The sequence below is a fragment of the Dendronephthya gigantea genome, unplaced genomic scaffold (assembly GCF_004324835.1).
Source record: "Dendronephthya gigantea isolate DGI-Jeju-01 unplaced genomic scaffold, DenGig_1.0 000036F, whole genome shotgun sequence".
Lineage (NCBI taxonomy): Eukaryota > Metazoa > Cnidaria > Anthozoa > Malacalcyonacea > Nephtheidae > Dendronephthya > Dendronephthya gigantea.
In genome coordinates, this window is record NW_021163046.1 from 1,252,149 (window position 1) to 1,279,403 (window position 27,255).

Below are 27,255 nucleotides of genomic sequence, written 5' to 3' on the forward strand. Positions count from 1 at the left end.
CGTTGTTTGCATTACATCTAATCCCTGACATTCTTAGATTATATATCATAATAAGAGGATAATATTTCACACGTGAATGCAGCCATGATTCAGGAACTTTAACTTCCGGGATGAAAGCAAAACGAAATCTAAACTATGAACTTTGTAGCTTGTTTTTACTTCAATTCAATGTTGTAACCATTTCAAGATATACAGGGTGTCTCAAAAAAAACGAAAACTTTTGAAATCACTCATTGTTAAAATTTGAATGCAGTGTTCACGAATTTTAGCCCGTGGGGATTTAATGCAACTTATAAAATGCTAAATACGAGATATTTGAAATTGTGAATATGATTAAATTTAAATTAGCCTTGTTATTGCTTCGAAAGATGGTACAGCTGCATGACCGCGGAACAACGAGTGTTTATTGTGATATTATCCCAACAGAATGCTTAGGCATTCAAACTCTAACAATTACATTGTTATGGGTGATTTCAATAGTCTTCGGTTTTTTTGAGACATCCTGCAGATGCGACTTGAACTTTGATTCCTCCACAGGTTTTCTTGCGACAAAAATGTGAGGGAAATAAGTTAAGAATATACATGCAGGGTGTGCGTTTTGAAATCAGATAGTTAACTATAAAGTTGAATAATCTATCACTATAATTTATCCCAAGGGATCGTAAACACAATTGATCATGCTCAGGGATGTTGAAGCTCGATTGTTATAATTTATAAGTGGCCATTCTAATAAGTAATAACAAAGAATTAAATGATTTTTCAAATCCCAGAAGTATGATTAGTTGCACTAGTATTGAAATGTTGTTTGCAGTATCTACTTATGCAGAAATCATGGTGTTCGCTCTTTTTCGATATACCCTGTAGTTCTGTAGTTTATAATTTAATATCAGATGTCAACAGAAAGCCCACACATTTTCAGATAGCGTTACTTGGTTAACTGATACCATGGTATAAATATATATATATATATATATAATTATATATATATATATATTTGTACGTTTTTGCTCTCATTTGAGACATGTGTTCACTTGTGGATATTTATGTAAGGTGTATTTGTTCTTCTGCACAAGTATGACCAACCGGGCAAGCAGAAAATTCTACTTGACCGCGGTGGGAATCGAACCCGCGACCTTCGCATTTCTAGAACGATGCTCTACCGTCTGAGCTCTACCGCCTGAGCTCTACCAACTTGGCCTTGTAGCTCAGACGGTAGAGCATCGTTCTAGAAATGCGAAGGTCGCGGGTTCGATTCCCACCGCGGTCAAGTAGAATTTTCTGCTTGCCCGGTTGGTCATACTTGTGCAGAAGAACAAATACACCTTACATATATATATATATACCTCACCAGCTCACTCATTACGAGTGCCTAATTGTAGGTTTGAAACACGTAGTTAGATATCGACATGGTGCCATTTCCATGGTGACGTAATGCATACAGTAATAAGGACTTCAGTTTAGGGGTTTCGGGTGTCAGTATATTATTAGCGAGGTTCAGATTTGGCTTCCACTACCACTACCGCTACCTCTCGCTAATCTATTAGATCGGACAGAGCGAGGACGCTAAACAAACTGCAGTAATTTATTCTATTCAAGTTGGTGTGCGCTAACTAAAGTAAGTCGTTTTTTATCCTGTTGTGTTGATTAGTATCATCAGCTGTTTTTTATGATTGTATAGATTCATGTTTATGTTGGTTTGGGCGCATGCCATAATCTGTGTAATCCTTTTCTAAATTGTGTAGTTCGAACCCATAAACCAAACCTAATTGATATCACACACCTGCAACCATACCAAATTCTAGTTACCGAGCCTCAATCCCTATCGAGAACATTGTATCAGAAAACTGTGTCATTTAACTGGTATTAAAGTTATTGTTTGTGTTATATCTGCGTATGGAGTTCGTTATTGCTGCGCATCATACTTGAATCAACTCTTGGGACTTTGCGCATGTTAATAATCTGCCCAGAGAGTTTACACCTAGGCCTTGGGACCTTAGGTAGCGGTTTAAAAGGAGAAAGGAACAAACAAACAACCCAAGCCATACATGCATCCAAAGCGTAATAATCAGCTTGAATGTGAGACATCAGTGCGAATGTACATTCTTAACATATCAAATGTCCAAGTGCGACACAACTCATCTCATCGTCGTCATGAACATTCTTACAATGCAGGAAATAAGTATAGCTAAGAATACGTAGGTATAATATCCGCGCCAATTACTTTTGGTTATTAGGAACCTACGCCTACAATACTCAATATGCATGGTTGGACATGATTTGCTCCAAAATAAATTTGGAGTTGCAACACAGGTAATAATATAGGCAAAAATGTTCTCCATGTTTACCATACTTACCCTTGACGGGCATATGTAAACCTATGAATGTAAATTTCATGACGACCGTAAGAATGTTCATGACGACGATGAGATGCGTTGTGTGGCACTTGGACATTTGATATGTTAAGAATGTATAGTATATATACAGGGTGAGAAAAAAAAAACTGACACCTTTGAAATTCAAATTAGCTGCAATGTGTCTGTAATCTGCTGTAATGAGACAGAAGTTGTCTAAAATATCTTATGGGTATACGAAGCATATCAAATAAGTGAACCATTAATTAAGTAGAACATAAAGTTTGTTCCCTTTGGGAATTAAAATACATTCTAAGCTCTGTGATAAGAAAGAACGTGGAATTAGTTCAATTGGTTTAAGCACTTTCGCATTCATTAACCACGTCTTGTTGATTGTACACAATGGGAATTGTCAAATTCCAGCCATAAGTTTGCGGCTAATTTGAATTTCAAAGGTGTCAGGTTTTTTTTACTCACCCTGTATATTAACTCCATTGCGCAATGCGCAAGCGAGTTCTTAAAATGGGAAGCGTTCTTATTAATATTTTTATGGTCGAGAATTTCGCGACCCGCAAGGTGCGATAAGGTGCGCTGACCTGCAAGCCACGAGCTAGGCAGGCGTGGTTGCTAAGCTAACGTGCATGCTGCACTGCTGAGTCATTAAACTCACTAATCAATCGAGTTTCGAAGATCACAAAGCTAACCCGCGTTCTGAAATCCAAAGTTATATTTGAATTGGGATGCAAGAGATCACAGCGCAATTAAATTTATCCAATGCTCTCCCCATTTTCACGCCCGTAACGCCCGTTCCATTGCATAGCTGTACAACTATGGCCAGTCCAAGCACACGCCTGAGTATATATGGTGCACAAAAACATAAATTTTGCACCAAACATATATCGCCAAATTTTGCACAAATAAGAGGAGGAAAAATGAAATACATTTTCAAAACTTGAGACGAAATAGTTTGGAAAAAACTAAATTTTTACCTGAGTTTGTGTCGGCCTTCAGTCCCATATTTCCCCGACGAAAGCAGCCGAAAAAATTAATGAAAAAATGCCTCAAATGAAAGACAAAACTCCCTCACCTGAAAACTATGATAACAACGATGAAACCTAAAGGTATCGAAAAATATGTAAACCAAAGGCGAAAACAGGGATATAACTCGGCGGATAGCTTTCTACTGCAAAAAATACAAATATTGCTTTTTGCACAATAAGCCTCGCTTCCATGTTGTGCGAAGGCGCGGTTACTAAGTTTCGCAATTGGTCTATTCCATTAAAAAGATTTCCTTCTTGGATGTGGCGGTGACTCTTGCCCATAATGGTTTAATTTAATGCGGATGTGTTTAGTAAACCAACTGATGCACATCTGGGGCCGGTTGTATGAAAGCCGGGTAGCGCTATCCACCGGATAGTGATTTTTTCAATCGCTTTAAAATCACCCGTTGTTGGGTATGACTTTGATTAAATCTTAGTATTCCTAAATTGAGGATCCTCTTTAACAAAAGTTGGCTGCAAAGCTGAAGTTTTATAGCTATTCAAGCATTTTTAGAAGGGTTGAAAAAATCACTATCCGGTGGATAGCGCTATCCGGCTTTCATACAACCGGCCCCAGTATTTGAATTACGGTTTGTGCCTTCCGTCGCATATCAAGAGGGGGATACCATATGGGCAGGGACTTAGACTTAAAAGAATTTGTAGTTCGCAGGAAATTTTGGAGGGTAGACTGGATGATCTAAAAGATTTCTTGATGGAACGAGGCTGTGATCGTAATTTTATTGAGAAACAATTTAATAGGGTTAGGAATAGTTATAATCAAATTGCGTCTGATCAAAACAATAGGGTTTGTTTGGTACTGGATTTTAATCCGGCACTTAATTGTTTAAAGGGTAACTTGCAGATAATGCAGGGTATAGTTGAAATGTTATCGGATTTTTTTAAGGTTTTACCTGAAGAGCCATTGTTAAGTTTTCGTAGACCGAGGAACAGATCATCTTGTCAGATCTAGGTTACTTAGTGTTGAAACTTCGAGTATACTCTATAGAGGCATGATTAAGTATGGTAATAAAGAAGCGCTGCCAAGTGTGTAATTATATTGTGTTGGGGTCTAAATTTAGTAGCTTTTCAACGGGTAGAGTTTATCACATAAGTCATGCCTTTGATAGTGATTCTGAAGGGGTGATTTATAATGGTAATTGCACTGAGTGGAGTGCAATTTGGTTTGAAATCAAACGCGTGATTACAAAACCGCAAAATTATATGTAAACATTCAAAGAACTCATATGCAAACATTCCAAATAACTTGTTGAAGCTCTGCTTTCAAATAATACTTGCAATTAAACTGTTTAACATACCGTGTGTTACGTTCTAATGATTTAATGATGATTTTAAATTCAATTTACCAGAGAACAGAGAACCAACAGTGGCGAGGCGCTACGTGTTAAAGGTTTAGAAGATCAGTAGCTCACGAAAGACAAGAAACTGATATCTGACTAGAGGGTATGGTTTATAAACAATAATGTCAAACTTTAGCCTACAATAGCTACGTGACTCAAAATAATGCCAATACGCTTTTTATTGTCAGAAAAGGCAAAAGAAACTGAATCTATAAAATTTAATATCTGTGTTTTACAATTTATTCATAACTTTCAATTTATAGTTTAAACATGTCGCGGTTGCAAATTCGTATGATTATCATGTTGTTTTAGAGAGTTTAGTGTATGGGTATAGTAATTTTGATTTGTTATAACTCAAACTCGGTTTAACAAAGCATATTCACTGGTGTGCTAAAAAACATAAACATCAAAGCCTTTTTTATTATATCCGTAGTACAAATCGTAAATATTATTGGTGAAAAGCGGCTGCCGAAAACAAAAACAGAAGTGGATCTGACCCAAAGAATCTGAAAAAAACAACTGCTACGGCTGAGATCACGAACACACACATTGCATACACATTCAAGCGATAAAAAGCAATGTTACATCTCCAGGGTAGTGTTGGTGTAAGACCTAATTCAAAATATTCTTTAAAACAGGCTAGGTCAGTCGATAAATATACACTAAACGATGATCGATTAACCCATCCAGATGAGATACCTCATTATATTTTTAATAAACTGATGATAGTTGATTACCGTGTCCGTGAATTTAAATTAAATAACGAAGCTAGAAATACTTACGACTCCGTTGAGAGCAAGGATGAAGATAATGAGAGGGAGGATGAAGGTGATGAGAGGGGGGATGAAAATGATGAGAGGGAGGATGGAGGTGATGAGAGCGAGGATGAAGATGATGAGAGGGAGGATGAAGGTGATGAGAGCGAGAATGAAGATGATGAGAGCGAGGATGAAGATGATGAGATGGAGGATGACGATATTGGCGAGGAAACAGGAGTCCATCCGATGGATGCATTCCTTGGTATTTTTCATTCTTCCGATATTTTTTTACGACGTTATCTTGCTACTAGGTTATCTGAATGTCAACTCAGTGTTCCATTTCTTCTGCCTGATCCTATGACGGGGAAATCTGAAAACGTCACAATGTTACTTTCAGCTTTACAGAATATCACGAAGTCTTGGAAAAGTGGTTCCGGCAACAATGAAAGTGTACAAGAGGTGTTTGCAACACTACATCCATTTCCGGTGGTTTCCTTCATCCGTCTCGGCCAACCTACCATGTCGAAATCATTGTTGATTAACAAAATTATGAGTGACAGAGACAGTTACCACAATTTCTTCTTCCACAAAGATATGGAAGGTGGCGATGTCGCAAGGAAAGTAGTTGATGGATTGGTTGAACTGAGCTGGTATCTTCCTAAAGGGAAACCGAAGGCGATACTAAAACGTGAAATTTGCTTTGCGAATCTTCGAGGAGAGGCTACAATTTTCAAGAAACAACTAAAAGTTCTTTCGAAGATATCATCCACCCTTTGTATAGTACTACCATCAGCACGTCCGGATCAGACCATGCAAAATATTTTAAATAGATTTGCCCGTAACAACACAAAAGTCATTCTTTTATTCAATGAAAAAATAATGAAAAGTGGAAAGAAATATTTTGACAAGTTAAAAAGTAGTTCTAATGAAAAGTTCTCTTTGATAACGAAGGCGGAAAAAGGCAATGAATATGACTATCTTAAGACTATCCGAGAAGGTATCAGAAAGAAAATAGATGGAGTGAAAGCAAGGCCTCTTGTGAAGATATCGTTGCGTGCAGATGAATATGAAATTCAACTTGAGGACGATCAAATAGATTCAGAGTTTAAGGCGATGATAGACAGCTTGTTGGAAAAGGGGATTGAAAGAGTGAAAAAATTGATGACGTTGCAAATTCACATCCCAGTATTGGCGGGGTTGGAGCGTGAGATGCACCGCCCTAAACGTCATGGTAACAAATTTATTAAAGAAGATAATAACGAAATATATGAGAAAGTTAAAAAAAGTAAAGAGGCGCAAAAGACATCTTTGAAACATCTTGACAAAGATATTCTTAATTGTCTTAATCACATTACAATGATGGATGAATTGGAACGACATAAAGCATTGAACATGTTGAAGCACCGGTTGGAATACAAGATCAAATGCCTCGCTTGGCTTAGAACACGTCATCAGAGAACTAGCCCAGCTATACCAAATTAAAAGAAATACAAAAGACAGTGCAGGTGAAAACGAATGCGACTATGCAGGTGCTGCGGCAGATATGTTGCTTTCAGGGCAACCTCTTGAGCTTGTTGACGGCGATCACTTTTACATTCCACTAGAATGGTTCAATGCTGTGTGTACCAAACTAAAAGAGAAAACCAACGATGCGAAAATATTTGTGGTTTCAGTTGTAGGAATTCAAAGTTCAGGTAAGTCAACAATGTTAAACACAATGTTTGGTTTAGAATTTCCAGTCAGTGCAGGTAGATGTACTAAAGGCGTTTTCGCTAGCCTTCTTCCTGTGAGTGATTCCCTTAAGTCAACTTCAAAGTTTGATTATGTCTTGGTTGTTGATACTGAAGGTCTCAGAGGATTATCAGATCCTCAGGTGCGGGAACGCGACAATGAGCTGGTAGTTTTTGCGATTGGTTTGGCCGATGTAACACTAGTGAATATCAAGGGTGAAATTTCTAATGATATGAAAGATTTCTTGGAAACAGCTGTCCATGCTTTCTTGAAAATGAAGCTTGCCGACGCGAACAAGATGTCTTGCAGAATTGTTCACCAAGATGTTGCAGATCCTGGTGCAAACACAAAATTAGAAGGCGACCGTATAGACTTCATAAAAAATCTTGATGAAATGACGAAGAATGCTGCAATTCAAGAAAATTGCAACGACAAATACAAAAAATTTAATGATGTTATTTCATTTAATGAGAAAGAGGACGTGTTTTATCTACCAACACTTCACTTAGGAAACCCACCAATGGCTCCCGTAAACCCTCAATATGGAAGAGGTATCCAAACAATCAAAAATGGCATAATCGACTTAATGTGCTTAACTAACTCAAACGAAAATGTAAGTTCTCGCCATTCCGTGTCTGATTTAGAAAGTTCTCACCATTCCGTATCTGATTTTCAGAAGAGGGTTACCAACATTTGGAAAGCACTTCAAGAAGAACATTTCATATTCAGTCTCCGTAACACGATTGAATTGAGAGCTCGGAGATCTTTGGACGAAAAATATTTAGAGGTATCTGTGTCTGTGATGTTGACTGGAATGGCCAAGCTTGAAGAACAAATTGATGTAGCTCTGAGAAGATGCTTAACAGCAGTTCAACGAGAGGAGGAGTGGGCTGAGAGTGAAAAAGAAATACATAGTAAAGCGAAGGAACTTGAAAAGGAAATGAAGAAAGCAATGGATTTCTTTTTCGTAAATGACAAAGACAGTACGACTCTTTATAAGTGGAGGGGAGCCATAAGTGAGGAAATTGAAAAGGAAAAGGAAAGACAAGTGACGAAGGTGAAGGACCACTGCTTTAAAACCTTGTTGTATTTGCGAAGAATTCAGGATATTGAAAGAAAAAAAAATACCTACCAGGAGAAAGTTATGGAAAAAGCTAAAGAGTTTATTATTTCAGTTCATCATATTGAAAATAAGGCGAAGTTGGAAGCGATCTTCCTTCAAGAATGGCAACGATGGATTTCAGACGTTCCAAAATTACAGGAAGTGAAAATTGATGTCATCGACGAAATGGTAGGTTTTGTATTGGAGAAGTACCCTGATTCAAGTGAAGATGAACTAGCAGAGTACAAAAATATCATATCAAACTTCCAGAATGGTGGTATTGCTGATCAGGATCTTATTTACAATATAGGCTTTTTAAAAATGTTCTTCTTTGGACGCAAAATTCGAAAAGATTGTATTGCTCGTGCTTCAGCTATTAAAAAAAAGGTGGTTGATATGGCAAAAGATTTTTCTCAAGTGGCCTTGGAATCAGGGGTAAGATTTACCCGAGATAATCTCAAACAAATGTACGAGAATGTGACTACTTCCTTAGATGAAGAAACTAAAAAATATCTGTTTGAATTTAAAACATCTTCTAAACGCAATATTTTAGTGTCTTCTTTTGCACAGTCCCACCAATATTTTGATGAAATGGAAGACCGCTTTTTACAGGAACAAGATATCAGAGGAAACTTGGAAATAACCTTGCGACCACAATTAAAAAATTATTTTGAAAATGTTTACGAGAAGAGAAACAAAGAATACTTAGCTGCTTTTTTTTTCGTTAATGTACTTAAAAAGGAAATTGAATCAGCGCTGGCGCAGAGAATGGGGAAATTAGTGGCAGATGATATATCCAGAAGCAGCGAGTTCAAAGACAAAGGTAAATTTCATGCTAAAATTCTGATTAAACTCGGCGAGGACAAAAATTTTCAGTCGTACGTTCGTTATTTGGAAGATCCAGTTGAATTTCTGAAAACAAAATTGGAGGAATCAATTGAAAACCACTGCCTTCATACAATCCTTCCTGCTACTGTTTCACTTTTCGGAAACGAAGTTAACAAAATAAAAGAACAAATTTTAACCGCCATTCGAATTGCTGACGATAAAACAAGGAAAAGGGAAGGGAAATTAACTTTTTGGATTCAGCAATTTGTCGAGGTGTGTTCAACAATTATTGTCAAAAAGGAAATGTTTGCTGTGGCCGCTATTGTAGATCTAGACGAGATTAGCGTCTTCCAAGCTTCCGACCAAATCATCAACAATCTAAATCAGTATATAGACTCTTTAATTGAAGGTGGAGTTAATCTTGCGACCTTCCGCAAATGGAATCCATCACCGCACAAATTCATCTTTGATGAAATGTTTGCTTGTCAATGTCTTTGCCCCTTTTGCAAAGCATTGTGCGATGGAAACAAAGGTCATAAAACACATTCAACACAATCTCATCGCCCAGTTGGAATTGTTGGTCAGATGCACGAGAGAACTAGAAAATTAGTTACCAATTTTTGCACGGAGTGCGTAGCCGGAAACAAGACATTTCGAAGCCTGGATACATTTTACGAACCATGCTATTACCGAGATTATCGCTCTGTCAATGATTATTACGGCTCCTGGGTCATCGCTGGAAATAAGTCGCTTAAACCGTCAATGTATTGGAAGTGGTTTATGGCAACCTTCTGGAAAGAACTGGCAGACGTACATGGTGTTACACCAGCAAAACCTAATTTCTTTTGGAGGTTCATTTCATTTTATGAGGCGAAAGAACAGCTTATGCGTGATTACGACCTGTAAAAGGACTTTGTTTTCATGCCTGTTCATGGTTTTCCTTATTACTACTATATGAATTGTAGTATTAAACACTCAGTGCCGCCGTATATCAGCACACAGAAGAATATACTCGTAGTACGTGGGCACATATATATATTAACCCGCCATATATACTTTTCTGTCTAATACAGTCCTTGTAGCCTACTGTTTAATTATTTTGTCTATTAAATGTATTATTATTCACTATAATCTTTTAAATTAAACTTAAACGTAGTATAAAATGTAATCAAACAGACTAAACTTTGGTCTAAAACGGTAAACATTGCATGGCTAAATCTTTGTTTGCTAAAATCAATGACAATGCCGAGTTTTAAAAACACTTACCAAACCTATTATGTTAAATGATTTGATGCTTTCGTTTTAAGGACAAGCACAAATATAATAAACACGTTACAGTAGCAGTGATTCCTGCAACTACACACCACTGACATTTATAACATACACATGCAACTATGCAAACATTACAGCATTACACTATCAATCTTTCACATACTCACCACAAAGACACACACAAGTTGCTGTATGCAAGTCCTTGGATCCCATCATCAAATCTGTAATGTCAATGATCTCAAGTCTGGATCTTCAATTAACTATACTCCTACGAGCACCTGTTGATAGTAACAACGTTTTAGCTAATCGTTTTCTTAGAAGAGACGTAGCAAACTCTATGTGAGGAACATATAGCATCCATGCTTATATTCGCCATAGAAGCGTTCGTTTAGTTTTTAATTTATTCAGTATAAAGCACTGCATGTCATTTTCCATAAATCAAATATGTTCAGACAACTTGTCTCATGAACTATATTATAGTACTGAGCTATATAGTCATATAGATAGCTGCACTGATTTGAACACTTTACATTGTCAAGAAGTAGCTATACAGACATCACATTAATTAACAATTATTTTGCAATCGAATGCGAGGTGTGAGACAACGTCGAGGTATTTGTTTGATTGTAATCAATGAGCGGGGGGCGAATAACTGTTTAACGTCGCTCAACCAATCAAAGGCCAGAATTTTCAACAATCACCTTTGTAATTATACTAAAGACAATAATTTAAAAAGCAGTGCGCGGACCATTGGTATGTTGAGATACGGTGAAACACGACTCGCATGCAGTTCTTTCAAAAACTATTAACTTTGATTTTCAAAATGTCAAGGCTATGAAATCTATCATTCTCTAGCGCATGTGTTAAAGATGTTTAATATTTGTCTGTCATATCACAACATTCCACAAATCACTTCGTGTGGTCAATAGTCATCATGGAACTGAATGCATTCAGAGAATAACATCAGTGTTCTTTACCTGGTAGATGGTTTACGGTTTTCTCGTAAAGACTGTCATGCGGTGCGATGTACTACTTTCATTCAACGACCTCAACAATGTCGTGTTGTTATGGAAACAAAGGGTTAATATTGCCAACTTATACCTGGAGAAATTCTATAAAACATCGGACGCTATCCAAAATACAATACAGCAAGCTTGAACACGTAGTACGCCAGATATGTCAAATGGCCATCTGCGAAAAACTGAAAAAAAACCACAAACCATAAATATCTTCAGTACAGGCGGGGTCAAGTTATTTCGACGCTGTTAGCCGAACAAAAGATCTTAGCAAGGTCAAGAGGCATAGCAAATGGAAATATCATCTTGTTGTAAGGCAGTTTACCCGAACAAAAGATCTCAGCAAAGTCAAGACGCGTAGTAAATAATAACATCATCTTGTTGTAAGGTAGTTTACCCGAACAACAGATCTCAGCAAAGTCAAGAGGCGTAGTAAATGGAAATATCATCTTGTTGTAAGGCAGTTTTAGCCGGGCAAAAGATCTTAGCAAAGTTAAAAGCGTATGGAAAGAAAACGTAACGATGCTCGCTTTAACTTTGCAATATTCACACGCAGCAAAGAATCAGCCAACATGGCAGACCCAGAAACGTTTAGGTCATCAAAATACTTACAGAATCCTGAACTTTGAAGGAATATATGTTGACGTCAATGTCTTAAAATTCCAGCATTGACAATATGGTTCCTATACGTAAATGAAAGGCACGAAGAGAGTTGATTTAACAAAACATAAAGTGCGTCCATATTCCCTTCTCTCAATCACGTCTGGCAAATACCGAACTGAAAAGGACAACAAAAATTGAACTCAAGGAAAGGTTAATTTGCGGAATGTTGTGACATGTACTGACAGAAAACGAAGTTGTTTAAAAAAAACGTTGTTGTATTTTGTTGCTGAATTTGTCTAATTTTTACGGTATATTTTATCGCCTGGCATTGGGAATGTCATGAAATATAAAATTATGCTGGTTTTTTTCAGTCTAAATTTTTCGATGTATTGAAATAAATGCTGGATAAAAAGTGAATATTTTCGAATATCGGATTGTTTACAAAGTGATAAAAAGCATGAAGTATCCCAACATGGCCTTAACACTGCTGCTTTTTGAATTATTGTATTGTAATTGTTTCGTATATAATCAATATTCTGAAGTTTGTTGTTTTAATGCAAGTATAGTCAATAAAAATGTAGAATAATGACACACTCGGTGTTCTAGTTTCTTTTACCAGTTTGATTGCGTACATTATCGCTTAAGATGATTGGTTGAAACATTCAGTCTTCGTAATCATCCAATCAGAAGCGATGCAGGACTTCGATAAAGCTGAATTATAATTTTTCTTCATTCTCATAACTTTCATAGCTAATTTGACTCACTAAATTTCATTTTGCAAATTTTACGCCCAGCAGAAATGTCTCCATGCTAACTCGGTCTTGTCGTTTCCTTCTGAATGTTATCGACCTATATCTAGATCAACTGGATCGTAAAAAAAATTTAACTTTTAGTGTTTTTTTACTATTTTATTTTAGTTAAAATTAATGTGGAACTATTCTCTGCACTTTAAAGATGAAAATACATTGATACTGCAGGAATACATAAAAATAGTTTTTATGCTGTTTTCAAAGATTAGTTCGTTTCTTGAATATTGTGGAGACGTCCTTTTTCATACAGTACTTCAAGAAATCTTTTAAGCTCAGAAGTTGCTTTCTTAAAACGCTTTCTCCGATCATTATTTTCACGAACGTAATGAGTAAGAGCTACGACAATGCCGCCAAAAATTGCCACAACAATAACAGTCATGTAAGACTCGTATCCGCCTTTCTCGTCTTTTAATTTTCCTGCTTCTTTCTCATCTCCAAACTCCTCTGCCAATTGCTCGCAGCTGTTGACTACAACACGTCCTGTCGTGATGACATAATTTTTTTTTTCTGAAATCGTTTTGGCTGGATGGATCTCTTGGAAATCGAAGGTAAATTCAGTTCTAGTCTTCTTCATCCCGTTCTGAACAACTATTTCCATTTTAACGTCGACTGTGGGGCAACATTTTTGAGAGATTTCAGATGACTCGTCATAATCGCTTCGATCATCACAAGTGTCTGTCGCCGTGGTTCGCCAAGAAGTAACAAGAGCAAATATGACAACATTGGAATAGCGTCTAGAAAACATACCCATTTTGTTGATGTGTTGAAAAGTAATATCGTACACGCGTAGAGCAACCTTCCCGTGACTCTGTTAGTTCGACTATTGCGCGCACGCATTTATAGACAGCGATGTTTATCATATGCAAGAATGTTTTTAAACTAGGGAAATAGTCAAGTGGATAACTTGACCATTATGGGTCGATGACCGCCAACGAAAGTCATGCAAACCAATGACATTTTAACTTCCTGTAATATTCTCGCACATAAATATACTTTCAATCATAACCCTTCTTTGTTTTCAAAAGCTGATTGTCTTTGAGTAGACAAACGGCAAACCTCACGAAAAGTTGCGAAAAATATTATTCAGATACTCCTGTAGGAATCGAACACACAGGTCTGGGAAAGTAAGCAGTTTTTTAACCACTAACCTACAGAGGGTGAGAGGACTTTGCTTGTGGGCATAAATTTACGTTTTGAATGATTTTACGTGTGGTACAGGTTGCAAGTGATGACTTGATAGTTTATCACTTAGTACATGTAGTATGTTACCTCTATATGAAAGCCTATATCAGTAACATTCCCTTTCGTGGCAACCTTCCGTTTTCAATGGAAAATTGTTTTTTCTTATCATCATAACACATACACGAATATTTGGTGAGACACACTCCGTCAAACAAAGACATCCTATAATTTGAAACTCAAGATTCGTGTGTAAAGAAAGACACCCATGCAATTATTCCACTTGTCACTTGTGATATTGCTTAGCTACTTTGTTTTATTGCCAAACCAGGTTATTTCATTTATATCCATATGAAGACGTCCGTTAATTTGTTCACGATAAGCGGACGGAAATTCCGGAATTGAATTTCCGGAAATTCACCACTTGTGGACGGTCGTGGAAGTTGTTTAATTAAAGTGCTACTTCTGTTCTTCATCTTTGTCTCTAAACCTTATTTGTCTTTTTCTAAATCGCATTTCATATATATATATATATATATATATATATATATAATATATATATATATATATAAATATATATATGGAGAAACAGCGACGAATTTCAAAAACAGAAGCGTTAAACAATTACGACAGCGTACGAACGGCATTCGACGAGGCTTCTCGACTGGTGTACAAGTGGAAGTTCCCTGCTGAGCGTAGACGCCAACGGAGTCGCTCGGGTAGCATTATGGATCCATTACGCGATGCTTTCAATAGGTTAAGCAGGGCGCTTTCGGACGAAGAGATCCCACAAAGACCGCGTTCAGCAAGTTCCGCAGACATTACTCGCGTTACTATAACAACCACGCCATCGGGGAAACACAATCACGGGCGATCGCATTCAAAACAGAGAACCAAACATGTTGTAACGAACGAGAACTTTTTGCAAATACCACTAGTGGATGGTGCCGTAGTCATACCTTTGCTTGAGTAACCGACAATTAAACGCCCGTCAAACGGACAAACATCTCGTTATTTATTGCCGGATTCACAATTATATTATTATGATGGTTTACGAGTTCTTAAAAATGAAGAATATGCTACACAGAATGAGCTCAATAACTATCTGGAGTGACTCTAACTTGTGGTATCTGCGCACAGTGATCCAACGTGGCCTAAATTGACGTCAGATTCATCTGGGAAGAGCCTTTCTATTGTCATCTGACGTGCAAGGATTTTAAAGGCTGGATGACCTGTGAATACTGTAAATATGATTTAATATAGAGGTCATTTAGTCATACAGTATAAATTAATCACCTGTAAATAAAGAGCAATTTATATGTATATACAAGACGAATAATTAAACAATTTCTGTTTCTCGCATAAATTAAACATAAACTCAAAAGGTATAGTAGCACTTTCCCTCTTAATGAGTGAAGCCAAGATGGCCGATCATGAAGCCTTTCTTGTAGGTATGATCCAGAGGTTTTTGTGGTATAAGATTAAGAAAACGTCTGTCAGACCTTATACAATTTTTTCCTAAATCACGGATAATTTGAATAATTTTCAAAAGGAAGAATTGGTCCATGACTTTGCGCCATTTGTAAAGAGTGAAAATTTGCTAATCATTTTTAAAGGCGCGATAACTTTGTCAAGTATTTGTATGTATATCTAGATGATAGAAATTATGGCCATTCCTACTCCCAACATGTTCACGAATGCATTGGTATTCAGGGTTTGCAGTTAGCGTGTTGATTTGTATTCATTGCATGCTGAAAAAATTAATAGACAAATTATGAGCACAGTTGGAAACTAACCCATCATTGTTTTCCGACGCAATAGATAAGTAGTCACATTGTTCATCTATATTGAGAACATTCCAAACTGTTTCAAACTAAGTTTAAAAAAAATATATTTGTCTCGTCTTGAACGTAATTAATATATCTGGTATTCGAACGAATTGTAATAAAATCCTTTTGGTTCTTTGGGTCTTTTAATATGAGAGTATTTAATAAAATAGCCTATTGTGATCTTCATCCTGAAATCCTAACTTTATTTTTGTCAATTAGTTCTAAAAACATTTGAGGTTGTTATTGTGTTTCTTCGCTAAAAACCGACATTCTATTAATTACGCAGAATTCTTGTGAATTTTCATAACAAAGGGTGCATGAAGTCAGGCTCGGCTGCCGAATTTAAAAATATTCAAATTTTCTTTGTTCTTAAAATATACAAATCATAATCACAGCGTCAGTAACATAATTCGTCCGCATCTAACACATTGAAAACATAGAACAAGCAAATTTTTCCTTCATCTTGGTTCTATATTTTGATGATAAAATGCTTTTCGTGTAATCTACATGGTCAGCGTAAAGACATTGGAGTGGTAAGTACTTTGTTTATATTTTGTACACTTTGTATATACGTGATGTCTTTACATGCACACTTTGCTGTTCGTAAATCAGAAAACATCATTGTCTTAAAGAGCTTAAGTTGAATTACACATGAATCGACGAGTCATTTATCACTATCTATAGATTAATATATATATTAATATATTTGTCTCGACAAGAAATGACATATTATGTAGGAGATTTACGTCGTACTAAAAGTGAAACCATTTTGCAGATGGGCGTTGTTTACATTGCATCTAATCCCTGACATTCTCAGATTATATATTTTTTTCATAAAAATTTTAAACTCGAGATATTTCAGAAAGAAATTATAATAAGAGGATAATATTTCATACGTGAATGCAGCCATGATTCAGGAACTTTAACTTCCGGGATGAAAGCAAACGAAATCTAAACTATGAACTTTGTGGCCTGTTTTTCCTTCATTACTTCAATTCAATGTTGTAACTATTTCAAGACATAGATGCGACTTGCACCTTGATTCCTCCTGAAACGAAAATGTGAGGGAAATAAGTTTAGAATATACAGGGTGTGTCTAATCAGATAGTTAATTACAAAGTTGAATAATCTATCACTATAATTTATCCCAAGGGATCGTAAACATAATACCATACTCGGGGATGTCAACGTTCGTTTGTTATAACTTATATATGTGGCTATTCTAAAAAGTAATAACAAAGAATAAAACGCTTTTCAAATCCCAGAAGTATAATTAGGTGCACTGGTATTGAAATGCTATTTGCAGTATCTACTTATGCAAATCATGGTGTTAGCGCTTTTTTTATACACCCTGTAGTGTATAATTAGATATCAGATATCAACAGAAAGCCCACGCATTTTCAGATAGTGTTACTTATATATATACGTATATGGTACAGTATGGTACATAGTGTTACCTATATATTACGTATATGGTACATGATGCATTTCACTTGACAAACATATATATATATACACCCATTTGCAAAAACGTTGGCCGCAGATAGATAGATAGATAGATACTCGAAGTCTAATTAGAATTGCATATGAATGCATTTGCATGGGATTTCAATTATATTACACAACATATGCAATTCTAATTAGATTTCGGGTATCTATCTATATATCTATCTGCGGCCAACGTTTTTGCAAATGGGTGTATATATATATATATATATTAATATAATATTATATATATATATATATATATATATTGAACATGATTTGCTCCAAAATAAATTTGGAGTTGCAACACAGGTAATAATATAGGCAAAAATGTTCTCCCGTGTTTTACTATACTCACCCTTGACGGGCATATTCAAACCTAAGAATGTAAATTTGTCCCTTTCCCTCACCAGCTCACTCGTTAAGAGTGCCTAGGCCTTGGGACCCTAGGAGGCGGTTTAAAAGGAGAAAGGAACACACACACACAGCCCAAGCCATACGTCCATCCAAAGCGTTCATCGGCTTGAATGTGAGAGATCGATTTTACGTATTTATCAGTGCGAATGTACATTCTTAACATATCAAATGTCCAAGTGCCACACAACTCATCTCATCGTCGTCATGAACATTCTTACAATGCCTACGTATTTTTAACTATACTTATTTCCTGCATTGTAAGAATGTTCATGACGACGATGAGATGAGTTGTGTGGCACTTGGACATTTGATATGTTAAGAATGTACATTCGCACTGATAAATACGTAAAATCGATCTCTCACATTCAAGCCGATGAACGCTTTGGATGGACGTATGGCTTGGGCTGTGTGTGTGTGTTCCTTTCTCCTTTTAAACCGCCTCCTAGGGTCCCAAGGCCTAGGCACTCTTAACGAGTGAGCTGGTGAGGGAAAGGGACAAATTTACATTCTTAGGTTTGAATATGCCCGTCAAGGGTGAGTATAGTAAACACGGAGAACATTTTTGCCTATATATATATATATATATATATATATTAATATACAGGGTGTATCAAAAAAAACGCAACCACTTAATATTCTAAAATTCATATTGTTCATAAGCTCAATAGATTTTATGCCCCTGGGATTTTAAAATGGCTTCTAATCGTACAGTTCAACTGCTAATAGTCAAATCAGCTAAACTAATAATGGTGCAGCTAACAACCGAACAACGAGTTTTTATTGTCGTGCATGATAACTTGAATGCTAACTGTCGACCTTGTAAAATAAATTGTAAATAAAATTTTACTCGTTAGATACTTTCAATTCAGCTCGTTGGTTTACGCACCCGACTTTGTTTACCGACGATTGTGCCGCTAGAATATGATTACAAGCTTTCTCGCATTCCAGGGGCCAAACGTCTTTTGTGTTGTAGAACAAAGAGGATATTCATGAATATTAAGTGGTTGCGTTTTTTTTTATACACCCTGTATATATACACACCCATACACACCCATTTGCAAAAACGTTGGCCGCACATAGATGATAGATAGATAGATAGATAGATAACTCTAACAATTTTTCTTTCCCCTTGAGAGTTCGAGTTAGCGAGGGACTACTGTATATATATAATTGCATATGTTGTGTAATATGATTGAAATCCCATGCAAATGTAATCATATGAAATTCTAATTAGACTTCAAGTATATATATATATTTACATACATTAAGAAAACTATATTTTAATATATATATATATATATATTAAAATATAGCATTCTGACAACTGGAAACTATCGAAATAACTTAACAAGTTAATGAAAATGTATAATTGATTTTAAATTTCAAAAGATTTTCTGTAGTGCCACTGTCGTTATTGATCTATAGCTTTTTTAGTTCCTTTTGTACTCTTTCGATATTTTTAATTTTAAAACGTCGTCCACTCTCGGTGACCATTCATATCGGAAGGCCTAATATCCCTTGAAGAATGACTCGATTGGATTTTATACCTTATTGTATTACTTATCATAAACGTAATCTGACACCAACTCTGGTTAACTCGAACCCCCGGTAACTCGAACAATTTTTCATTCCCCTTGGAAGTTCGAATTAGCGAGGGACTACTGTATATTACGTTTGGGTTTGGTGGCGATTTTTAGATGATGTTTTAAATTTATGATTTGGCTTCATTCGGAAGGTGATTTGAATATATTCTTCCTTCGTTTGAATACTTTTCATAACGGCATCAAATTTACTTGAAAAGTTGGTTTTAGAAAGATTTCCTTCTTGGATGTGGCGGTAACTCTTACCCATAATGGTTTTAACACGGATGTGTTTAGTAAACCAACTGATGCACATCAGTATAGATCTAAAAGGTTTCTTGATGGAGCGAAGCTATATTATCGTAGTTTTATTGAGAAACAATTTAATAGGGTTAGGAATAGTGATAATCAAATTGCGTCTGATCGGTGTATAAGGGTCAAAACAATAGGGTTTGTTTGGTACTGCATGAATTTTCATCCGGCACCTTGCAGGAAATGCAGGTTATAGTTGAAATGTCATCGGATTTTTTTAAGGTTTTACCTGAAAAACCACTGTTAAGTTTTCGTAGACCGAGGAACAGATTATCTTGTCAGATCTAAGTTACCTGTACAGGGTGTATCAAAAAAAATGTCCCAAATGTAAAATTTCCGTTTTTCTGGATATTTTGCAGAATTTGGCAATTTTTTGTGTTCCTAGAGATAGTTAAGACTTATCTGGTATACCTAGGCCAAGTTTGGTTTTCATTAACAAAATTATGTTACCGGGGGGGTGGTTCCTTTCCACTGATATTGAGAGGGCTTGCGCGCGAAAATGTGAAGCTGAAATTGAGATATTATTTAGCTGTTTAAAAGTAGGAAAGCTTTTTAATAAACTGTCAAAGTTTCAGGAAAAATAATGCATACTGGGAGCAACGCGCGACGCCTAAAGGTGACAAATATTTCATTGCGCGCAGTGGATTAAATGCATCGTTGATTTTAGCGTGACCGATCTCATGCAAGGCTGGGCAAATGAATAAATTAAAGCGAGAAACTGAACAAGAAGACGAAGCGATTTAATAACAAGATTTTTATTCTGGATGTTAATCCTCAACATTTCCACCATTTCTTTCTAAGCAAACTGCGGCTCGTCTGAGCATGGTAAACACTGAACGGCGAACCACATTTGTCTGTCCTGGCCTCAAATTATCCATTTCGTTCGAAATTCTTTCTTGCAAATCGCCTATACGCGACCACCGGCAAATCTAGGCGAATGGACAGACAAATGGTTCGCTGTTCAGTGTTTAGTATGCTCAGACAAGCCGCAGTTTGCTTAGAATGAAATGGTGGACATGCTGAGGATTAACATCACGAATAAATCGCTTTGTTTTTGTGTTCAGTTTCTTGCTTTAATTTATTCATTTTCCCACCTTGTATGAGATTGATCACGCTAAAATCAACGATGCATTTAATCCACTGCGCGCAATGAAATATTTGTCACCTTTAGGCGTCGCGCGTTGCTCCCAGTATGCATTATTTTTCCTGAAACTTTGACAGTTTATTAAAAAGCTTTCCTACTTTTATACAGCTAAATAATATCTCAATTTCAGCTTCACATTTTCGCGCGCAAGCCCTCTCAATATCAGTGGAAAGGAACCACCCCCCCGGTAACATAATTTTGTTAATGAAAAACCAAACTTGGCCTAGGCATACCAGATAAGTCTTAACTATCTCTAGGAACACAAAAAATTGCCAAATTCTGCAAAATATCCTGAAAAAAGGAATTTTTACATTTGGGACATTTTTTTTGATACACCCTGTAGTATTGAAACTTCGAATAGAGGCATGATTAGGTGTGGTAAGAAGCGGCTGCCAAGTGTGTAATTATATTGTCTTGGGATCTAAATTTAGTAGCTTTTCAACGGGTAGAGTTTATCACATAAATCATGCCTTTGATAGTGATTCTGAAGGGGTGATTTATAATGGTAGTTGCACTGAGTGGAGTGTAATTTTGTGTGAAATCAAACGCGTGATTACAAAACCGCAAAACTATATGTAAACATTGAAAGAACTTATATGCAAATATTCTAAATAACTTATTGAAGCTCTGCTTTCAAATAATACTTGCAATGCAATTAAACTGTTTAACATACCGTGTATTACGTTCTAATGATTTAATGATGATTTTAAATTCAATTTACCAGAGAACAGAGAACCAACAATGGCGAGGCGCGACGTGTTAAAGGTATAGAAGATCAGTAACTCACGAAAGACAAGAAACTGAGATCTGACTAGAGGGTGTGGTTTATAAGCAATAATGTCAAACTTTAGCCTACAATAGCTACGTGACTCAAAATAATGCCAATACGCTTTTTATTGTCAGTAAAGGCAAAAAGAACTGAATCTATAAAATTTAATATCTGTGTTTTACAATTTATTTATAACTTTCAATTTATAGTTTAAACATGTCGCGGTTGCAAATTCGTATGATTATCATGTTGTTTTAGAGAGTTTAGTGTATGGGTATAGTAATTTTGATTTGTTATAATTCAAACTCGGTTTAACGAAGCATATTCAGTGGTGTACTCAAAAACATAAACATCAAAGCCTTTTTTATTATAGCCGTAGCACAAATCGTAAAAATATTTGGTGAAAAGCGGCTGCCGAAAACAAAAAAAGGAGTGGATCAACCAATCAACCAGAACAAAACCACCGACCCTAATAATCTAAAAAAAACAACTACTGCAGTTGAGATTACAAACACACGAATTGCATGCACATTCAAGCAATAAAAGCAATGTTAAATCTCCGGGGTAGTGTTGGTGTAAGACCTAATTTAAAATATTCTTTAAAACAAGCTAGATCAGTCAATAAATATACACTAAAAGATAATCGATTAACCCATTCAGATCAGATACCTGATTATATTTTTAATAAACTGATGATAGTTGATTACCGTGTCCGTGAATTTAAATTAAGTAACAAAGCTAGCAATACTTCCGACTTTGATGCAAGCGAGGATGAAGATGACGAGGATAGTGATGAAGATGATGACGAGGAAACAGGAGTCCATCCAATGGATGCTTTGCTTGGTATTTTTCATTCTTCCGATATTTTTTTACGACGTTATCTGGTTACTAAGTTATCTGAATGTCAACTCAGTGTTCCATTTCTTCTGCCTGATCCTGAGACGGCTCCATTTAAAAACGTCACAATGGTACTTTCAGCTTTACAGAATATCACAAAGTCTTGGAAAGATGAGAGTGCGCAAGAGGTGTTTGCAACAGCACATCCATTTCCGGTGGCTTCCTTCATCCGTCTTGGCGAACCTACTATGTCGAAATCATTCTTGATCAACAAAATTATGAGCGAAGGAGACAGTTACCATGATTTCTTCTTCCACAGAGATATGGAAGGTGGCAACGTCGAAAGGAAAGTTGTCGATGGATTGGTTGAATTGAGCTGGTATCTTCCTAGAGGGAAACCGGAGGCAATACAGAAACGTGAAATTTGCTTTGCAAATCTTCGAGGAGAGGCTGGAATTTTTAAGGAACAACTAAACGTTCTTTCGAAGATATCCTCCGTTCTTTGCATAGTGCTATCCTCGGAATATTCGGATCCGATCATACAGGATATTTTGAAAAGATCTAACAACGATACAAAAGTCATTCTCTTGTTTGAAAAAAAAATAAAGGGAGAGGAAAAGAAATATTTTGACAGTTTAAAAAGTAGTTCTGATGGAAAGTTGTCTTTAATAGCGAAAAGTGGAAATGAACATAAATTTGTTCAAACCATACAAAAACATATCAAAAGGAAAATAAGTCATTTTAATGCAAGACCTCTTGTGGAACTTTCGTCGTATGTGGATGAATTTGGCATTCGACTTGAGGATGATCAGATAAGTTCAGAATTCAAGGCAATGATAAACGGCTTGTTGGAAAATGGGATTGAAAAAATGAAAAACTTAATGACGTTGCAAATACACATCCCAGTATTGGCGGACTTGGAACGTGAGATGTATCGTCCAAAACGTTATGGTAACAAATTTTATAAAGAAGATAATAACGAAATATATCAAAAGATTGCAGAAAATGAGAACGCGCAAAAAAAATCTTTGGAACATCTAGACAGAGAAATTCTTAATTGTCTAAATGGAATTGCAAACATGGATGAATTGGAACGATATAAAGTCTTTAACATGATGAAGCATCAGTTAGATAAGATAGGAGGATCAAAATCCTCGCTTGGTTTAGAACACATCATCAGAGAACTAGCCCAGTTATACCAAATTAAAAGGAAACAAAACGAGAATGCAGAAGATGCAAAGGGAAACGAATGCGACTATGCAGGTGCTGTAGCAGACATCTTGCTTTCAGGACAACCTCTTGAGCTGGTTGATGGAGATTCCTTTTACATTCCGCTTCGATGGTTCAATGCTGTGTGTACCAAACTAAAAGAGAAAACCAACGATGCCAAAATTTTTGTAGTCTCAGTTGTAGGAATCCAAAGTTCAGGCAAGTCAACATTGTTAAACACAATGTTTGGTTTAGATTTTCCTGTCAGTGCAGGTAGATGTACTAAAGGCGTTTTCGCCAGTCTTATTCCTGTTAGTGATTCCCTTAAGTCTAATTTCAAAGTCTCAAAGTTTGATTATGTTTTGGTTGTTGATACTGAAGGTCTCACAGGATCCTCGGATCCTCAGTTGCGGGAACGCGACAATGAGCTGGTAGCTTTTGCCATTGGTTTGGCAGATGTAACAATAGTGAATATTATGGGTGAAAGTTCTAATGAGATGAAAGATTTCTTAGGAATAGCTGTCCATGCTTTCTTAAAGATGAAGCTTGTCGAAGAGAACAATAAGATGTCTTGCAAAATTGTCCACCAAAATGTTGCAGCTGCCGATGCAGAGGAAAAATTGGCCGGAAATCGTTTAGAGTTGATGAAAGATCTAGATAAGATGGCGGAGCTTGCTGCAACTCAAGAAAATTGCAAAAAGTTCAACAACTTTAATGATATAATTTCATTTAACGAAAGAGAAGACGTGTTTTATTTACCACCTTTTAAGTCGGGAAACCCACCAATGGCTCCTGTAAACCCTCAGTATGGAAGAGATGTTCAAACAATTAAAAACGGTATAATTTCCTTGATGTGTTCAAGGTCTTCAAAAGAAAGTTGTCATTATGCTGTATCCCATTTTCAACACAGAGTAACCGATCTTTGGGAAGCACTTCAACAGGAACATTTTATATTTAGTCTTCGCAATACGATTGAATCAAGAGCGCGGAGGGCTTTGGAGAACGAGTATTTAGAGAAATCTGTGTCTTGCTTGGTGACAGGAATGGCTGAGCTTAAAGAAGAAATTGATGTAGCTCTGAGAAGATGCTCAACACCAGTTCAACTAGAGAAAGAATGGGCTGAGCATAGAAATGCGATAAATCGGAAGGCAGAAGAGCTTGGAACAAAAATGGAAGAAGCAATGGATGTGTTTTTTGAAACCAGTGAAGACAGGGCAACTCTTGATAAGTGGAGAGGAGAGATAAGCGAAGAAATTAAGAAGAAAAAAGAGAATCAAGTGAAAGAGGTTGAGGACAATTGTTCTAAAACCTTGTTATATCTGAAAAGACTTCATGTTATAAAGAAAAAGCAAATAACCTATGAAGAGAAAATAATGGAAAGAGCTAAAGCGTTTATTAGTTCTTATCATGATTCTCATGATAAGGAGAAATTAAAGACGATGTTCAAAGAAGAATGGCAGCGATGGATTGCAGACATTCCAATGTCAGTGGAAGTGGAAATTAACATCAAAGACGAAATGGTGAATGTTCTGTCTAGGAACAGCGTCCTTGCAAATAAAGATACGCTAGAAGAACTAAACAATATATCGAGGTTTCAAGTTTCGGGTATAGATGTTGATGATGTTACCTACCACATAAGCTTTTTAAGATGGTTGTACTCAATGTTCTGGGGGGGCGCGATTCAACAAGAATGTGTTAATTTCGCTAAAGAAACAACAACAAAGGCCATTAATAAGGCCCTTGCATTTGCCAAAAGTGAATCAGAATCAGGTCTACGGTTTACCCGTGAATATCTCGAAAAAATGTATGAAATTGTAGAAACAACTATAACTGAAGAAACTGAGAAATACGCCAACTACTCCCTGGAATTTACTGACTCTTTGAAATGTGATATTTTCCTTTATACTTTTTCCCAGTCGTACATATTTTTTGATGAGATGCAACAACGATCTTTACAAGAACAAGATATTAGAAGTAACCTGACTGAAAAATTGCGTCCAATTTTGGAAAATTATTTTGAAAATGTTAACGATCCGGATAAACAACTGCTGTTGGCTGCTACTTTCTTCGTTGAGGTACTTGAGAAGCAAATTGAATCAGCGCTGGATTGTAACATGGGTCTTGTGGTGGCGAGGAAAATATCGAAGAACGTCGAGTTGCAGAACAAAGGTAAATTTCATGCTAGAGTTCTGATAAAGCTTGGAAAGGAAGGCAAGTTTGAGTCGTACATTCCTTATCTTGAATATCCAATTAAATTTCTTTACAAGAAATTAAAGGAAAGAATTGAATATTACTGTCTAAATGAAATCAAAGTTGACATTGTCTCACTCTTCGAAAACGAAGTTAACAAGATAAAAGATAACGTTTTATCAGCTATTGATTTTGCGAATCAAACCACAGCAGCGGGGGAGGAGAAATTGTCTATCTGGATTCAGCAATTTGTCCTGGAGTGTTCAACACTCGTCGTCAAAAAGGAGATGTTTGCTGTGGGCGCAATTGAAGACCTAGACGAAATTGGCGTGTTCCAGAAAAAAGTTCGCGACAATCTAGTTGAGCGTGTCAACTCTTTGCTCAAGCGTGGAGTCAATTCTGCGTCATTCCGCAAATGGAATCCCTCACCTCACGAATTCATCTTTGATCAAATGTTTACTTGTCAATCTCTTTGCCCCCATTGCAACGCTGTGTGCGATGGTTGCCCAGGTCATAAAGAACATTCAATACAATCTCATCGTCTAGTGGGAGTTGTTGGTGTAAGGCGCAAGGGGACCAACGAATTAAGCACCAATACTTGTGCGGAGTACGTCGCAGCAAAGCAGGAATTTGAAAACCTGCATACACGAGCCAGAACATACCATTACCGAAGTGATCGCTCTGTCAATTTGTACCCTTGGGTCATTCTTGGAGATAGATCACTTAAACAATCGATGTATTGGAAGTGGTTTATGGCAACATTCTGGAAGGAACTTGCGGAGCATTATAACGCCACACCAGTGGAACTTTATTATTGTGAATTCATTACATTCAACGACGCGAAAGAACAGCTTATGAGGCAATACGACCTGTAAAAAAGCTTCCATGCAGCCGTGGTCTTCTATAGGCGTCAGTCTTCGTAACTTACGTTGTTTTCTTAACTTATTTGTATTGAATTGTATCATTACTTGGTGCAATAATTAGCTGTATTCATACCATAATATACTCTGCATACGCGGGCATGGATATATTTTAACCCGCTAAATACGCTAAATAGTTAATTTTATGCCCAAATTCTGTTTAATATTTAGCACGCTTTAACGTTCGACGTGGTATTGTTTAATTCCACTTATAACTAAAAATTAAACTTATATTGTTTAATTATTTTGCCTATTAAATGTACATTTACTAAAAATCACCAAACGTATTACAGAGACGTAGCCAGACCTTAAAGAGGGAGGGGAGGAGCACGGCTCCCACGACTCCCCCCTGGCTACGTCGCTGACGTATTATAAAATGTAAGCTAAATTGAGTAGACTCTAGTCTTTAGTCTAAAACGGTAAATGCTTTGTATTATGAAATATTATTACCATGCATGAGTTGAATAATTTTCAAGGCATTTACCAAACATATTATGATAAATTATTTACTGTTCT

At 36.5% G+C, this 27,255-nt stretch overlaps 2 protein-coding genes across 5 annotated transcripts; both read left to right on the forward strand.

The window, feature by feature from the left end:
- The first annotated feature begins 1,493 nt into the window (after positions 1–1,493).
- On the forward strand, positions 1,494–27,190 carry LOC114525974 (interferon-induced very large GTPase 1-like). 4 transcript variants are annotated; one of them, XR_003687284.1, is made up of 3 exons: positions 1,494–1,615; positions 4,759–4,852; positions 5,183–5,567. XR_003687284.1 is itself a non-coding variant. In XM_028547449.1 (3 exons), the coding sequence occupies exon 3, from the start codon at positions 22,108–22,110 to the stop codon at positions 26,692–26,694; it is 4,587 nt and encodes a 1,528-aa protein (XP_028403250.1). In that variant the 5' UTR covers positions 1,494–1,615; positions 21,539–21,632; positions 21,957–22,107; the 3' UTR covers positions 26,695–27,190. The 4 variants fall into 4 exon arrangements, 3 of the variants coding, with proteins under 3 accessions (XP_028403250.1, XP_028403249.1, XP_028403251.1); XM_028547449.1 differs by lacking the exons at positions 4,759–4,852; positions 5,183–5,567 and adding exons at positions 21,539–21,632; positions 21,957–27,190; XM_028547448.1 differs by lacking the exons at positions 1,494–1,615; positions 4,759–4,852; positions 5,183–5,567 and adding exons at positions 16,287–16,409; positions 21,539–21,632; positions 21,957–27,190.
- Positions 5,653–12,379, forward strand: LOC114525975 (interferon-induced very large GTPase 1-like). The gene is given in 2 exon segments (XM_028547451.1): positions 5,653–6,921; positions 6,923–12,379. Coding segments are annotated over 2 exon segments (4,362 nt in total). The 5' UTR covers positions 5,653–5,711; the 3' UTR covers positions 10,075–12,379.
- Positions 27,191–27,255: the final 65 nt, after the last annotated feature.

Bases quoted from the DNA above. Each gene is read 5' to 3' on its own strand.
- LOC114525974 (XM_028547449.1), top strand. From the start codon at position 22,108: ATGCACATTCAAGCAATAAAAGCAATGTTAAATCTCCGGGGTAGTGTT.